Source organism: Drosophila yakuba, unplaced genomic scaffold, assembly GCF_016746365.2.
Source record: "Drosophila yakuba strain Tai18E2 unplaced genomic scaffold, Prin_Dyak_Tai18E2_2.1 Segkk2_quiver_pilon_scaf, whole genome shotgun sequence".
Taxonomy (NCBI): Eukaryota; Metazoa; Arthropoda; class Insecta; order Diptera; family Drosophilidae; genus Drosophila; species Drosophila yakuba.
Window position 1 is genome coordinate 1536631 of NW_025048801.1, and position 16760 is coordinate 1553390.

Consider the following 16760-nt stretch of genomic DNA (forward strand, 5'->3'; position numbering starts at 1 on the left):
AGACTATTAAAGTCAGCAACTCCAAAGCTTTCTCTCTTCATTTGATCAGAACCCTAAAGTTTAAAGTCCATATTAGAAAAGCTCGAAACCGAGGCTTGAACGTCAATCAAATCAGAGTAATTATCAGAGTTCAGTTTGAGACCTAATTATAATCGGTCGGTGTTCTTCTCAACTAAAAATATTGTAATCATTCAGTAAAATAAAATTATATTTTTTTTACATATGAGTATTGCGATTATTTAATTATATACATTTCCTCGTCCTTTACTGTCTTCTATATCGCGTCTATCTTCCCGCGATGCGAGCCGTACGATACACGGCAGCGCCCCTCGGTCGGTTGGTCGGGAGGTGTGGCCGTGGGACTCGCGCGTTAAAAAAAAAAAAATAAAAAAAAAATAACCCAAATTACAGGAATTGGAAAGGGTTCAAAAAATTCAATAGGTTTAATACTTCTCGAGATGAGAACCGGTAACTATATGGTACTGCACAATTTTCATTTTGTGGACGACAATTTTCCGATCTCTGGTGACGGAATAGTTGGAACCGACTTCATAAAAACATTCAATTGCCAATTAGATTTTACTACAGAAAGTGATTTTTTCATTCTAAGACCAAATAATATTAAACAATCAATACAAATACCAATTTTTCATAATATTGATAACACTGAGATAACCATATCATCTCGTTGTGAGGTTATCAGGCAAATTAACGTAAGTTCGGTGGATAACCAAATTCTAATACCCAAACAGGAAATAGAAGATGGTGTATTGTGGGAAATTCAATATCAGATTCAAAAAACACGTACATCCTAATAATAAACACAACTAACGGCAATAAAATTTTAGACATTAGCAAAATCAATTTCGAACCATTAACTAACTACAAAATAGCAAACCAAAACGACTCCATAAGAGCCGAATCAATTTTAAGCAGATTAAGGAAAAACTTTCCATTTTCCATAAGAAAATGTTGACTGAACTGTGTTCACAATATACTGATATTTTTGGAATGGAGACAGAGCCAATCACTACAAATAATTTTTACAAACAAAAGATAAGATTGAGAGATGATGAACCAAACTATATTAAGAAGTATAGAACACCCCATTAACAAAAAGCCGAAATATCGGGACAGGTAACTAAATGGGATTCAAAAGAAAAAAAATGCCGTTAAAAAGTTGTTGGCTGACAAGTTCCCCTTGCCAAGAATAGATGACATACTTGATCAATTAGGCCGAGCAAAATATTTCTCGTGCCTGGATCTTATGTCGGGATTCCATCAAATAGATCTAGAAGACGATTCTCGAAATATAACATCCTTTTCTACGAGCAGTGGCTTTTATCGCTTCACGCGACTACCTTTCGGATTAAAAATAGCTCCAGATTCCTTTCAACGAATGATGACAATGGGATTTACAGGTCTGGAACCATCTCAAGCATTTCTGTACATGGATGACTTAATTGTCATAGGCTGTTCTGAAATACACATGGCCAAGAATCTTACAAATGTTTTTCAACTATGCAGAAAAAACAACCTCAAACTGCATCCAGATAAGTGCTCATTTTTCATGAGTGAAGTCACTTTTCTTGGATACAAATGTACTGATAAAGGCATATTGCCTGACGATACTAAATATGATGCTATAAAGAGATATCCAGTTCCTACTGACGCAGACAGTGCCAGAAGATTCGTAGCCTTGTAACTATTATAGACGTTTTATACAAAATTTTGCAAATTATTCCCGTCACATAACAAGATTATGTAAGAAAGATGTACAGTTCGAACGGACAGCTGATTGCCAGCATGCCTTCAAACACCTTAAAAAAGTACTAATGAATCCAACTTTGCTGAAGAGTTCTATATCATAACTGATGCTAACAAAGAGGTATGTGGAGCGGTATTGACCTAGAACTATAATGGTATCCACTTGCCAGTTGCTTATGCATCCCGTAGCTCCACTAAGTGTGAGAGCAACAAGTCAACAACAGAGCAAGAGTTGTCAGCAATACATTGGGCAATAAATCATTTCAAACCATACATATATGGTAGACACTTCACCGTCAAAACAGATCACAGACCAATAACATACTTGTACTCGATGGTTAATCCAAGTTTAAAACTGACCAGAATGTGGCTTGATTTAGAAGAATATGAATTTACTGTGGAATATCTTAAGGGAAAAGACAATTATGTAGCAGATGCGTTATCAAGAATAACTATCGACCAGCTAAAAAATATATCCAAGCAAGTACTTAAAGCCACTACAAGAAATCAAAGTATACGGGAATCCTGCGCAGGAAACGGAAATACAAATGATAAAGTAGAATTGCCTAAGCAAACTACTCATGAAGCTTCTAAGCCCAAAGTATACGGAGTCATTAATAATGACGAAGTACGCAAAGTAGTGGCATTGATGTAAATAATATGATATGTTTTTTTATACATGGAAGAAAAATTACTGCAAGATACAATGTTGAAGATTTGTATATTAATGGATTTCTCGACTTAGGTCAATTTTTCCAAAGGCTTGAAAAGCAGTACGGTGCATAATATCAATCAACCTAAAATGGCACCGTGGGAAACTATCTTTGATAACATTTCAATAGATACATTAAAGAAAATGGTCAAACATTAAAACTATTAAGAGTATCGCTACTCAACCCGGTGACCTTATTGAATACAAAGAAAGAAAAAGAAGCAATCCTGTCTACACACCATGAGGATCCAACACAAGGAGGACACGCAGGCATTACAAAAACCCTGGCTGGGATTAAAAGACATTACTTTTGGAAAGGTATGAATCGGGATATAACAGAGTACATACGGAAATGTCAAAAATGCCAAAAAGCAAAAATTATAAAACACACAAAAATTCAGTTATCAATTACAGACACCAATAAGCGCATTTGACAGAGTCATAGTGGACACGATAGGTCCACTACCAAAGTCAGAAAACGGTAATGAATATGCTGTTACACTTATATGCGACTCGACAAAATATTTGGTAACCATTTCAATCCCAAACAAAAGCGCAAATACATTAGCGAATGCAATATTTGATTTTTTTTTGTACTAAAGTCGGTCCAATGAAGACGTTCATTTCGGTCATGGGAACTGAATACAGAAATTCAATAATCAAAGATTTATGCAAATACCTGAAAGTAGAAAATATAACTTTTTCAGCACACCATCATCAGACGGTAGGAGCGGTGGAAAGAAGTCATAGAACTTTTAATGAATACATCCCGTTGATAAAACTGACTGGGACGTATGGATAAAATATTTCGAATTTTGTTTTAATACTACACCCTCTATGGTACATAATTATTGTCCATTTAAGTTGATTTTTGGTAAAACATGCAATTTACCAAAGCATTTTAATAGCACAGATAGAATAGAAACCATTTATAATAGGAGATAAGTTAGATTTCAAATACACTGGACCATATACGGTAGTAAAGATAAAAGAAAGGGATAATATTGTAATCTCAAATGATAAGAAAAAACAACAAACGGTACATAAGGATGGTTAAAAATGTTTAGTTCTTAAAAGAAATATGGTGGCCACCAAAAACAAATTTGATATATAAAAATTTGAATTTAAAAACCTAAGAACATGTATGTTTGTACACAATGTTTCCTTAAAAGTAAAATTAAAATACATAAAAATAATTTAAGAAAAAAATACTTCTTTAAAATACAAAAAAAAAAAACAAAAAAAGTGGAATATTTTTATAAACTAAAATAACTTCATAAAATTACGTTATTTTCCAAAAGGAGGGAGATGTAATGTGCACACATATCGAATAATCACTGTATCAAATCTGAACATTGGAAACAATCACATCGTAGCACTTTTGCAATAATCTTTATCTAAGACTTTTTAATTCCCAGGCATATCTTGAGTGCTCAGCAATCTGACAAGAATGCTATTCAGACCAGAAGTGCAGACTCGGAATAATTGACATGCGCGACTGCTCGATCTTTATGTGCACATGACTCTCAAACAGCGGCGCTCTCGCTGCCTAAGTTAAGTACATAAGAGCAAAGCAACGTCTCTGCAGACGGCCTCTCTGCCGGCGTAGACGGATTCCATTTGGCTAGCTTGAACTCTTCAAGACCAAGTACGAGGCAGTTTTCAATATGTCTTAAATAAGTCTTCAACAAGTTTTTAAAAAAAAAGACCATGATGCGCAGCAGCGACAAAAGCAAAAAACTGGCACTAACTGAAGACCCCCAAAAACGGGGGTCGTGGCACCGTCCCTTATATTTATATTATTAATTTTCGTAACGGCTTTCTCTAATTTTGTATACTTTTTCTAATTTCAGCAAAATCAACTGATTTCGTGATAGTGTTTTCATACTAAATTATTTTACAGAATAACCATAATAAAAAAACAAGAGAGAACGCTATAGTCGAGTTCCCCGACTATCTGATACCCGTTAATCAGCTAGTGGAAGTTCGAAAAAGAGTCTTCAACACTGACAGTTTTTGGCGGTTTGAGGGCGTGAGAGTGGGCGTTTGCAAATCAATATATTATTACAAGACCAATACAAAAATGAAAAAATATCAAAACATTTTTCAAAAGTGTAGGCGTGGCAGCTTTGGGCGGTTTGTGGGCGTTAGAGTAGGCGTGGAAGATTGCAAACACTTAATAGGTTGCCCTCTGATTAAAATACTTTTTACAGAATGGTTCCAAAGATATTAGAACTTTTCTAACGAAAGAAAAACTTAACGTAGCAGATTGTTGTTGTTGTGTTCGCGCAGCGAACATCTATTAACATTTCTTCTATCCAGCACTAAAGATTAGTCAATTATGAATGCGTACACAAAATATTATGGTAATATTTCGACTTTCAGAAAATTGGTTTTGGCCAAAGGGTTTTGGAAAAAGGGGTCAAATTTCCCATAGTGGAAAATGTTGCCTTAATTTGTGCGGATTTCGTTCCCTTCTCCAAATGGGTAGAACTAGTCCCAGTTCGGAATCAAGCGGAGTCATACAAGGCCGGGAGCCCCGTCTGCTTGGATGCTGGTACGCCCAGCCACCAACGGCAGCGGCTATGGGCCACTTACCCCCAAACAACGAGCCGAGCAACAACGGGACATCTACCGAATGGTCCAAATGAACACGCAACGAGCCAGCCAAGAGTAAGGCCGACAACACAACTTCCGGCGTATGGAATGGAGACCCACTCTAGGCTCTTTCGTCCTCGTTCGCTAGCACCATCTGTCCAAGGCATCCAATTGATTTGCTGCAAAACTGGCACCCAAGTTTGATAACTCTTACAAAGCTGTCGCCTTCACGTCACCTAACATCGTTTGCGACCACTGGGAGGATGAATTGTCGGACGCAAGCATCCTACCGTCCCGCCAAAGAGCGACCAAAAGAAGGATAGAAGATCGGGGGGTGTATTTAAGAAAAGAATCAAATACTTGTAATTCCTAGAGAAGACTTTGTAACCCACCATTCCACCATTAGGTGTGGAATAAGAATAACCTCCATATATATGTAAAATAGATAAGCCAACGTTTACCCTCACCGCAGAGATGGACGTCATTACCATCAGTGACAGCGACGAGAAGGCCCTACAGGCACAACCCACGCCCCGAGGCCGCGGTCCGTCCCCGCGGTATGCCGACGAGTCGGATCGTCCGCCATCCCCACGGTATGCCGACCATCCGCCAGCCCCACGGAATGCCGACGAGCCGGATCGCCCGCCGTCCGCGAGGTACGCTGACGCACACGAAGACGCCCAGGAGCCCAGCTGGCTCGATAACGACGCGTGGGTCAAGGACGACGAGGAGGAAACGAATGGCGCCCCCGAGTACGTGCCTCACGCGGTCTTCGAGAGCGACGAAAGGTACGGGTATCGCCTCGACGAGTCGACACACCTTATGCGGCTCCGAGTTACGCACGTCGTCCAGGAGGCACCCTGGCGCCCGACACCCGAGCCCACAGTCGAATTCCCGCTTTCGCCCGAAAAGCCAACCTGGCCCGCCTTCGGGTGGCCGGAGACGCCCCCGCCCCCAACGACTTTCCGACCCGATGCACCCCCGTGTCGACCATCTTAGAACCACCCCCGGAAACCGAAATGGAGGTCAATGAGGTGACGCCGGCACGCGCACCCTCCCGGAAGGCCATGGAGTGGTCCTCCGCGGAGAGCGACGACGAGAAAGACGGACCTCGGTTCCGTCGCTCCCGGCGCCGCCGGATCCCGACCAGAAACACCGCCACCATCCGGCTAAAAGATCCTACCGAGGCCCACGTGTAAGGAATAACAGCGGAGGGCGATGACCCATGACTGGCAGGAATCCGCACAGACGCCCGACGTGACTATGACACACGGAACCGCCTTGCCGCCTTTTCATTTAATTTTTTAGAAAAGCGAGCAGCTTTAAAAAACATTGTTTTTTCTCCTTAGACAGTGTACAGTATCGTACAACTACCCAATAACCGCAGATCATGGGTAACACTTTTTCCAAAGGTTTTCAGGGTTACGTTCCCATGCGCCTTCCATATAAGGTGCTGCAGGCAGGTTGAAGTGCCACTTAATTGTGTAACGAACTGATTTTCTTGTTTGTGCTCGCTACGAGTTGCAACGGCTAGCTCAGAGAGTTTGTTTGTTCGTCCCACCAAATTTATGATTTGTGTGATTGCCCGACCAAGAAGAAGACAGAGTCTCAGGTTTAAACCAACTTTATTTAGCGTCACTTGCTGAACAGAATTCGGTGACCCTCGCCGTCGGATGCGCGTTGTTGCTCCTTCGTCGTCCTTCCTTCGTATGCCTGCGTCGCTTCCGATGGGGAATCCGCACCGGCTCGCCTGGGACTTAGGATGTTATGGCGACAGGGTGTATCGTCCGAGAGACAAGCTAGTGCTCCTCTCCGAACCACCTTTGCCGACCACTGACTCCACCGTCCCTTCCTGCGTATGCCAGGCACTTGTCGCCCTCGCCGACGGATAACCTGCGGGCTCGACCAGGGCTTAGGATGTTATGGGGCAGGGTGTATCGTCCGTGAGGGTGTGTATCGTCCCTTTCTGACCACGCTAGGTCCTGGTGTTCGCTAGTCCTTCGCTGATCTTTACTTGCGAAGATCCACTCGGGATGCTCGCTTGACGCACTTGTATTTCCCCTGCTTCACTGTCACTCGGTATTGACTGACGCCCGTGTGGCGTACTTTCGCTGACCTCCGTGTACTTCGCGTAACTTTTCCGACCGACTGTGTGGCTGTATGGCCCTTTGCGTACTTCTTCTTGACTGTCCCCTGCTGCGCCGGCGCCGTCCATTATATCGGCAGCGGGAGTCCCGGTATTTCCCCTTTTGCACACGGCTCGCTCGGGTCCAAGGTCCAAACATGTCCCGTTAGTTCACGGTGCGTCCTCTTTGTGCCTGTCCAAATTCCTCACCGTTACCGTATGACCTCTACGCCCTTGGCGGGTTTGAGTCCAAGGTCCAGCGCGGTACCGTTATTTCACGGTCTCTCCGCTTTGCCGGGGTCCAAGGTCTATTATATCCCGTTTGACCTGACCGCCCTTGACTCCTTTTCCATTCCAGCCGTCTTCGCTGTTGCTACGCCGATCTCCTGCACCCGGATTTGTGGGGAGTTTTAAGACTCCTCACATCTCCCCCTTTCTTAGTAGTATTTGAAAATAATGTTCCTTCCGGCGGTCCTCTGCTTTGGTTCCTCCTTGAATAGGCAACTTCCTCGATCTCCTCTAGCCGACCCTGCGCTCTTCGTTCTCAGCCTGGCAGTCGCAGCTTAATAGCCCCGTCGTTCAGCGTCTTGACTTGGCATATTGAACATCCTTGCTCCTTCCTGATCGCAGCCTTTACGTCTCAGCCTATTTGAGCATCTCGACGTGGCATCGTGATCCTCAGCCTAGTAGACCCTGTCGTTCGACATCTCGACTCGGCATCTCGATCCTCGCGCCCTTCTCCAGCCTCCTGTATCTGTTGCCGTCTGCTTCTGGTCACCAGCTCCGCATTTAAATTTCCCGCCTTCTCATCGCTTTCCATCTCTGGCAACTCCACCGATACTCACCATGATCGAGTTATCAATGTTGGCGACCGGCGTTGCCACTTCTTGTTCCGTAATTCCGATGTCGTGCCGATTGCTGTCAATAGTGTGACAGCGTGTTGAAAATCAATATAAAATCCAGTATTTTTTGTTCCCCATCGATCTCACTATCGATCGACCGCTATTATCGTAGCGCCCCCATCCCGATTTTCTCCAAGCACGTGGATTTCGGAGTTGCAGCTCAATGGAGGTAAGTTACGGATTTTTGCGTAAAAACCGCCATCTTTACTTATCCTCTCTTTGTTTTAGCTCCTCGAATACGATATGATGCCCCTTGATGCTCCAGGGTTGCTGGCCCTGGACACAGGTACCCTGGAGGCCCTTCTGCAGGGATCCATGATGAGCGCCCACTGCATGCTCCGGGCGGCTGCCCCTGGACTCAAGCGCCTTGGAGGTCAGCTTGCCGTCTTCGTTTCCGCGCCTGCCGCAGCCCCGCGTCGACTTGCCGGCTCGCGTGCCTGGCCCCGCGTCCGTTTGCTGGCCCGCGTGCCTGGCCTCGCGTCCGACTGCTGGCCCGCGTGCCTGGCCTTGGCTGCTGCGGATGTCTTCGCACCCACACAAATCGCAGATTCTTTGTTCAACACCTTTATTGGGGTATGTAAACCCTGATCTCGCCGCCGCGTCTCTCGCCACGGCGTCTCACATAGCGGGGTCTGCCGCTGCGGCGGCTGTCTCGTCTCGGGGCATGATTGCTGCCGCGCGAGTTTCGGTGGTGGTGGTGCGGGCCACATCCACGGACCCTTCTCCCGGTTCCCCTCCGGCCCTTCGTCCACCGGGCCGTCGTCATCCCTCCGGACGCGAACTCGCGCCCGCTGCTCGACTGGCCTCCACCCGACCGCGCCCACCTCCTCCCACACGCTGGCCTCCGGCGTGTCCTCCGCTGGTGCGGGGCACGTCGACGTCACCGTCTGTTGGTGCCACCGGCGGCCGCCCATGCCGATTGTGCGCAGCGTCTGTGCGACTTGTGCCTGTTCCACTTCCCAGAACTGTTACCGCTCGCACCGGGACCCCTCCTAATGCTGGGGTGGCGGCGTCGGTGTGCGCGGTGGCAAGGGCGTTGGTGGTGCTGGCGGCGGTGTCGGCGTGGTGGTGGCTGCGGCGGGGGCGGCGTCGGTGACAACGGCGGCTGTGGTTGCGGCTGCGGTGTCGGTGGCTGCGGCAGCTCTTGCCGCCGCGATGGCGACTGTGGCAACGATGCCGGTGCGTGTGGTACCCACAGCGCCTCCTCCTCCTTCTGCCACTCCAACAAGCGTTCCTGCCACGCGGCCTTGGCAGCGCTGCCTTCCGCTCCACCACCATCCGCTCGAAACGTCGCAGCGTGGCGTTCCGCGCGTGCGCGAACTCGCGCATCTCCCGCAGATCTCCCGACGGCATCGCGTCTCCTAGGCGGATCCGCCCGTGGCCCTGCGTTGCCCGCCGCACGCTGCGGTAGGCCATCCTCGCTCTCGCACTCCGGCCTCCTTCGTCCTCTTCCGAGGACACCACCCCCGTCGTCCTCCTCGCTCTCCGAAGAGAGGGACACGTATGCCACTGGCCCTTCGGCCGTCGCCTCCTTCTCCGACAGCTCCGTGTCGGGCACCTCCTCCGTGTCCTCCGGAACCGGGGATGGGGATCGCGACACCAGGGGTGACGCCAGAAGCTGGAGATAGGACTCAACGTCCGCCCTCCATGTCGCTCCGGGCTGTTCCCCAGTGCCGGTCTCCTTCACCTCCCGGTTGTTCTGTTCGCTACGTGTGGTCATCCTGCCGACTTGATTTTGAAAGACCGACTTTCGCTTCTTCCGCCGCGACGAAACCTCGGTTTTCGATTTGCTCCTTTCCGCCGTTATTCCGCGGGGCCTGTACCGATAACGGGATTCTCCTCCGTGTACCTGCCTCCCACGGAATTCGCAACTGTGTCCGTTAGCCGTTAACGGGTTTCCGGCTGTGTACCCTCCCTGTCCCGCTCTCGCGCTCCAACGGGCCTTTTGTGTGTGTGTGTGTGAGTGTGTTTATTTGCGACTTTCGACTTTTTGATACCCTGTATCGTCTTCCCCCCTTCTTCGCGAAAGGGTTTTATTGTTGATTGTCGCTCTTATTGTCCTCTGGCCTGCCGGCGCCCGCGCTTCCCGGCTTCAAGTCGCTAATAAGAGCCGTTTTTGTTTTCCTCGTTGTTGCGTGTTCCAATATACAAATTACCGGTGACGTGAAGTTCTTTGTTTTGATAGGCCCGTCGAACCTTGGTGCCAGCTTTGATGCGAAGCCCTCAGCGGCTTTTGACAGGTGGTGCTCTTTGGCCCACACAGTTTCTCCCACCTTGGGTTTCCACGGCCTCCTTCGGAGATTATAGTGGCGTGCCTGATCCTGCGCTGCCTTTTCCATGTTTCTCCGCACCAGTTCGAAGATCTCCTTGAGTTTTTCCGCGCTTTCTACCGGCGTCTATGGACATCTTGCCGTTCCGGCCGTCTGTTCGTCGAACAACGTATTTGGCAGCCTCGGTTCTCTTCCCTGCGTTATAAATGCCGGTGAGTATCCGGTGGTTTCCGCCACGCTCGTATTTATAGCCAGTTGCAGCTCTGGCCAGTTCTCGTCCCATGTCCTCTGATCGGCCCCTGTGAACTGCGCGATCATTGTTTTCACGGTCCCGTTGGCCCTTTCCGTCGGGTTTTCTTGCGGAGTATATGGAGTCGTGAGCTGGTTTTTTACACCCAGCTCCTCCAAGAACCTCTTAAACGCCCTGCTCGTGAATTGGACTCCGTTGTCCGTGATCATGATTTTTGCCACTCCGTACCTGGCCATTATCCGCTCTCGCACTGCCTTTCGTAGCGTATCTGTGGTCGCCCTACGCAATGGAACGATCTCGGTCCACTTGGAGAACCTGTCCACCAGGACCAGGAGCATCGAATTCCCGTGCTTTGACCTCGGCAAGGGGCCCACAAAGTCCGCGCATACGGTGGCTCATGGTTCTTCCGGCACCTGTGTCAGCATTTTTCCGGTTGCTTGCAGCTGGTTGGGCTTGTATTTCATGCAGCTCTCGCAGTTCCGCACGTACCTTCTGACGTCTCGGTGCATTCCTGGCCAGTGGTACCTGGCTGCCACCCGGTTGCTCGTCCGGTTGCCCTTCTTCCTTCGCCGTTATCCTGCGGCTAGTTTCCTGCAGCGGCTGTCGCGACATGGCGTCCGCGACGATGTTCAGCTGGCCCTTTCTGTATGCAATTTCGAAGTCGAATTGTTGGAGCTTCAATGCCCACCTCGCGATCATTCCGGACGGGCTCTCGATGCTGTTCATCCACTTCAGGGCCATGTGGTCCGTTATCACTTTGAAGAGGTAGCCTTCCAGGTACGGTCTTAATTTCCTGACAGCCCACACTATCGCTAAACACTCCTTCTCTGTTGCAGAATAATTCTTTTCCGCTCCGTTCAGAGCTCTGCTGGAGCTGGATATGACCCGCTCGCCTTGCTCGGAGTGCTGTGTGAGGATAGCGCCCAGCCCGTAGTCAATGGCGTCCGTCTGTAGCACGAACGTCCTTGTTAAATCGGGGCATGCCAGGATCGGGTCGGCGACCAAGCTGGTTTTGACGGCCTCGAATGCTTCTTGGTGGGCGTCTGTCCATTCCCATTTTGCCTGTTTTTTTAGGAGTGCGTTCAGCGGTTGTACCAAAATCTGGTACAAAACGTCAAAACGACGCCACTCCTAGGTACTGTCGCAGCTCCATCACGTTTCCCGGGGGCTTTAGCTGACCTATTGCCGCCACTTTCTCCGGATCCGTTCCGATGCCCTGATCCGTCACTCGGTGGCCCAGGTATTGTGGCTTCTTCCGAAAGAACTTGCACTTATCTGCGTTAACTTTCAGGTTTTCCGCCCTTACCCTCCGGAAAACCTCTTTCAGGTTGCGCTTGTGTTCTTGTAGTGTCCGTCCGATCACAATTATGTTGTCCTGGTACGCAAACGCGTGTGGCATCATCTTGGGTCCTATCACTTGGTCCAACGCCCGCTGGAACGCTGCCGATGCGGAGTGCAGTCCGAATGGCATTACTTTCCACTGGAATAGGCCCTTTCCCGGCACCGTAAATGCCGTATATTGCCGACTTGCCGCTTCCAACGGAATCTGCCAGTACCCGTCCTTCAAATCCAGACTGCTTATGTATTTCGCCTCCCTTAATTGATCCAGAATGTAGTTCATCATAGGCATCGGGTACGCGTCCTTTACGGACTTTGCGTTTATCTGGCGGAAATCTGCACACAAACGCCATTGACCCGTCTTCTTCTTCACCATCACTATGGGAGAGCTGTACGGGCTCCTAGACGGTTCGATGCACCCTTTTTGTAGCAACTTGTCGACCTTGGCGTTGATCTCCACCTGCATCTTCGGGTTCTTTGGGTAGTAGCGCTGTTTGACCGGTTGATCGTCCTTCATCGTGATTCTGTGCACCGCCACCGTTGACGTCCCTTGGACTCTTCCCAACTCTGCTAGCTCTGCCTTCAGGAAGCAATCAATACCTTTCTCCGCAAAGTCGGTCCTCCTCTCCACGATTGCCACTGACAGCTTCTCGCGTGCACCGCTTCGAACCACCTGTCCCGCTGGTATCGTTGCGCTTAGACCAGCGCATGCTATCCTAGCTCCGACTTTCGTTAGGAAATCCCATCCGAGTACTAGAGCGTCGATGATGTTGTGGAGGATTAGCAGTTGCATTCTTACGGTCCTCTCTCCCAGTCCTATGTCCACTTCGAGCAGCGATGTGACCTCCTCAAACCGTCCATCAGCCATCCGCACTTCTCTTCTCGTGGATACGACCTCTCCCACTGCCCGCAACCTGTCCGCCAACACTGCTGTGGCTCCCGTGTCCATCGTGGCCTTAACTTCCATGCCGTCTATGAGCACTGTGGCGGACAGTTGCCTTTCTTCCGCCTTCAGCTTGCCAATTAATTTTGAGGGGCAGCTTCTTGCGAACCGTGGTTGCCCCTCTGAGGCTGGGGTCGCGTGGCGTTTCCCGATCTTGGACAGCACTCTGCGGTCTTCGGGCCGATTCTCCCTCACGTCCACATTCCCGCATCCAGTGATCCTAGCCTCCGCACCTATGGCAGGCCTGTGCTGGGTTTAATACAAACCCCCGCCGCACCGGGTCTGGCCCTCGCCCGTTCGTTTCGTGCCTCGATGGTCCTGTGGGCTCCTCTTGGCACCTTCTGCACACCGCGTGCTGTTCCCCTCTTGGGAAATCCCGCTGGTGGCGGGCTCTGTGGGTCCGCTCTGACTCGAAACGCTCCCTTTCGGAGTCCAGTTCCTCGAATTCGTCGGCCAGGGCCATCAGAGCATCCAGGTGTCGGCAATCGTACAGGCGGACAAACATTCGTAGAGCTGGAGTGCTGTTCTTCCTTATCCTCTCCAAGATCTCTTTCTGGGACATCCCCAAAGGCCGCATTAGGGTCTGCATGTCCACCATATAATCTTTGAAGCACTAGCCATGCCGCTGCTTCCTCTGCCTGACCTGGTCTGCCAGCTTTGTCATGAAGCCTCTGGGCAGGAAAAATTCTTGGAAGCTGTGTTGAACTCTGCCCATGTCTCCCAGAATCTGTTGTTGGCGATGAACCACTTTAGGGCCCTGCCCTTCAGCAGCTCCGGCATCGCTCGCGGTATTTGGTTGATCTCTAGGCCGTACGTCATTGCTGACCACTCCACCTGCTCCAGGAACTCCAATGGCTTGTCGTGACCGTCGTACCGGAAGCTTCACTCCCGCACCTGTTTCGCCACCTTTGCGTAATCCGGAGGGGCTAGATTTGCGATGTCTCGCCGATCGCGGCTGGACTCCCGCCTCTCCCTTCTCTCGCGGCTGCTTTCCCGCCGTTCACTCCCGGTTCCCTGCCTTTCGGGTCTGCTCCCGCTGGCCTCCATCATGCTGTGGACATCGAGGCTCCTCATCAGGCCTTCCACGCCTGTGACTTTGACTTCCGACGTCGTTCTCCTTGTGTACTCCCTTTCCAACGCCTCTAGTATGGCGACCGTTTCGGGCTCGTCTGCGGTCTGCTGGATAAATTCGGACAGCGTCTTCCTTCCATTATTTCCCGTTTGACCTGACCGCCCTTGACTCCTCTCGCATTCCAGCCGTCTTTTAAGACTCCTCACAATTGCTTCGTATTTTATGCTGATTAAAGCTTTTGCCATTGTCAGAAAAGATTTCTTTAGGAGTCCCGCTACGTGTCATAAAATTCCGCAGACACATAATGCTTGAGCTTACATCGAGTTTATGTTCTACTTCTATGTGTACGGCTCTCAACGTAGAAGAAGGTGAAGAGGACTCCTCACCGTTTTTCCTTGTGTCTGCCAACGTTGACCAGTATGGGACCGAAGTAGTCGACTCCCGTGTATGTAAAGGGCCTCGCGAAGCAAGCTAGTCGGGCGACTCCGCCATTTGAGGTACTTCGGGGCTGGCTGTGGCAAATTTTGCACAGTTGACAGGCCTTTCGAACTGTTTTATACACTCGTAAATCGAGTACTTACGACGAGCTATGTAGAAGTCGCTTCGAATACGATTTATCGTTGCCTCATGCATCATGTGATGTCATTTTTAATGGTAATATTTTGTGATTAAAAATGCGATTTAAGACTTCTTTGACAGAAAGATGGCGTTGTCAGGATTTATGTTAACGTTTCTTCCCTGAATGCGTAGTACGCTGTCTTCGTCCAGGTAAACATTCAGGGCAATCAACGAGCTTGACTTGTCAATGGCTTAATTATTTTTAAGAGCAGTTTTTCAGCTGAATACGCCCTGGATTGCGCCTGTTTATATAGCTACGACAGTTAAGACATTTAGCACGAACTCTTTGAATGTATAGCATGAGTGTTGCCACAGCTCTGTTCATGCGTCTCCAATCAGAGAAGTATTCTACTGCAAAATCCAAACACTTTAGTTTGTTTACAACGAAGATATGCTTACGTAGTTCACACGGCTCGCTGTTATCGAGAATAATGTCTTGTGGCCATTCGCTTTCTGGCTTGACTAGGAACTGAGGGCCTTTTAACCAGCGTCAGGAGTTTTGATGAATTTGGTAGCTGAGTCCGCAACGTTTCGCTTTGTGGGAATCCATCGCCATTGGATTCGACTCGCGTTATCTATTATCTTCCCAACTCTATGCCTAACGAAGGCTTGAAATTTCCGTGGGTCTATATCAAGCCACTGTAGAACCAAAGACATTAGAATAACAAGATGCGTAACGCCATACGATTTTTTTGCACACGATTTTTTCGTGGTGGCTTTTCAAGTGGCTCCAGGCTCTCTCGAAATTTTGTTCAAAAGCCAGTGCGGAGAGCTCTAGAGCCAGCAGCTCTCTTGTACGCATACAGCGACAGCTGACCACTGTATTGGCGCACACGTATGCACATGCATTGTAAACATGACAAAATATGCCCTTCATTTTAGAAGTTCTTAGACCTTAAATCTATATTATTTTTTATAAATTGCCACCACTTAAAAACTCTAGTTTTGCATTGCCTTAACATAACAATTATTTAAATTCAACATAGAAATAATAATAGCACAATCTATGTACCTAATAATGCATAATAATTTTCAAATATGATTTTATATTAGAATAGTTTTCATTAGAGTATTCAGCGTGCGACGTGTGAAAAATATACGACGTCAATAATTCTTCGTTGCTTATGTCCGCACTTCGTGCATCAATGAAATCAATTATGCAATAAAGGGTTTCCATATTTTTATTTATTTTATAATTAATATTTTAGTTTATGAATTATTTTTATGAAATATTTTAAATGTAATTTCTTTTTTTTTTGAAAATTCTTTGCTTTAAATTACAGTAGTTTTAATAATTTACTTTATGTACATTTTAATTATTTACTATAGTTATTTAGTCAAATTACTAGTATAAAAACAAGAGAGAACGCTATAGTCGAGTTCCCCGACTATCTGATACCCGTTACTCAGCTAGTGGAAGTGCGAAGGAGAGTCTTAAACACAGTTTTTGGCGGTTTGTAGGCGTTATAGTGGCCGTGGCAGAACGTTTCTTGGTAAATCGATAGAAATTCACAAGACCAATATAAAAATGAAAAAATATCAAAACATTTTTCAAAAGTGTGGGCGTATCAGCTTTGGCCGGTTTGAGGGCGTTAGAGTGGGCGTGGCAAAAAGTTTTTTGACAAATCGATAGAAATTTACAAGACTAATACAAAAATTAAAAAATATCAAAACATTTTTCAAAAGTGTGAGCGTGGCAGCTTTGGGCGGTATGTGGGCGTTATAGTGGGCGTGGCAAAAAGTTTTTTGACAAATCGATAGAAATTTACAACACCAATACAAAAATGAAAAAATATCAAAACATTTTTCAAAAGTGTGGACGTGGCAGTTTTGGGCGGTTTGTGGGCGTTATAGTGGGCGCGGCAGCATGTTTCGACACACTTGCGCTGCGTCTATGTCCCTGGAGTCTGTATGCTTAATCTCAACTTTCTAGCTCTAGTAGTTCCTGAGATCTCGACGTTCATACGGACGGACAGACGGACGGACAGTCGGACGGACAGACGGACATGGCCAGATCGACTCGGCTATTGATCCTGATCAAGAATATATATACTTTATATGGTCGGAAACGCCTTCTTCTGCCTGTTACATACTTTTCAACGAATCTAGTACTTTTACTCTACGAGTAACGGGTATAATTACCAATTTTCAGTATTTAAAATGCA

The 16760-nt window shown here is 47.7% G+C and overlaps 1 protein-coding gene across 1 annotated transcript; it reads left to right on the plus strand.

The window, feature by feature from the left end:
- Nucleotides 1-5551: 5551 nt before the first annotated feature.
- Nucleotides 5552-6076, plus strand: LOC120322247 (predicted GPI-anchored protein 58). The gene has a single exon (XM_039377303.1). It carries the CDS (start codon nt 5552-5554, stop codon nt 6074-6076), a length of 525 nt encoding a protein of 174 aa, XP_039233237.1.
- The last annotated feature ends 10684 nt before the right edge of the window (nt 6077-16760 follow it).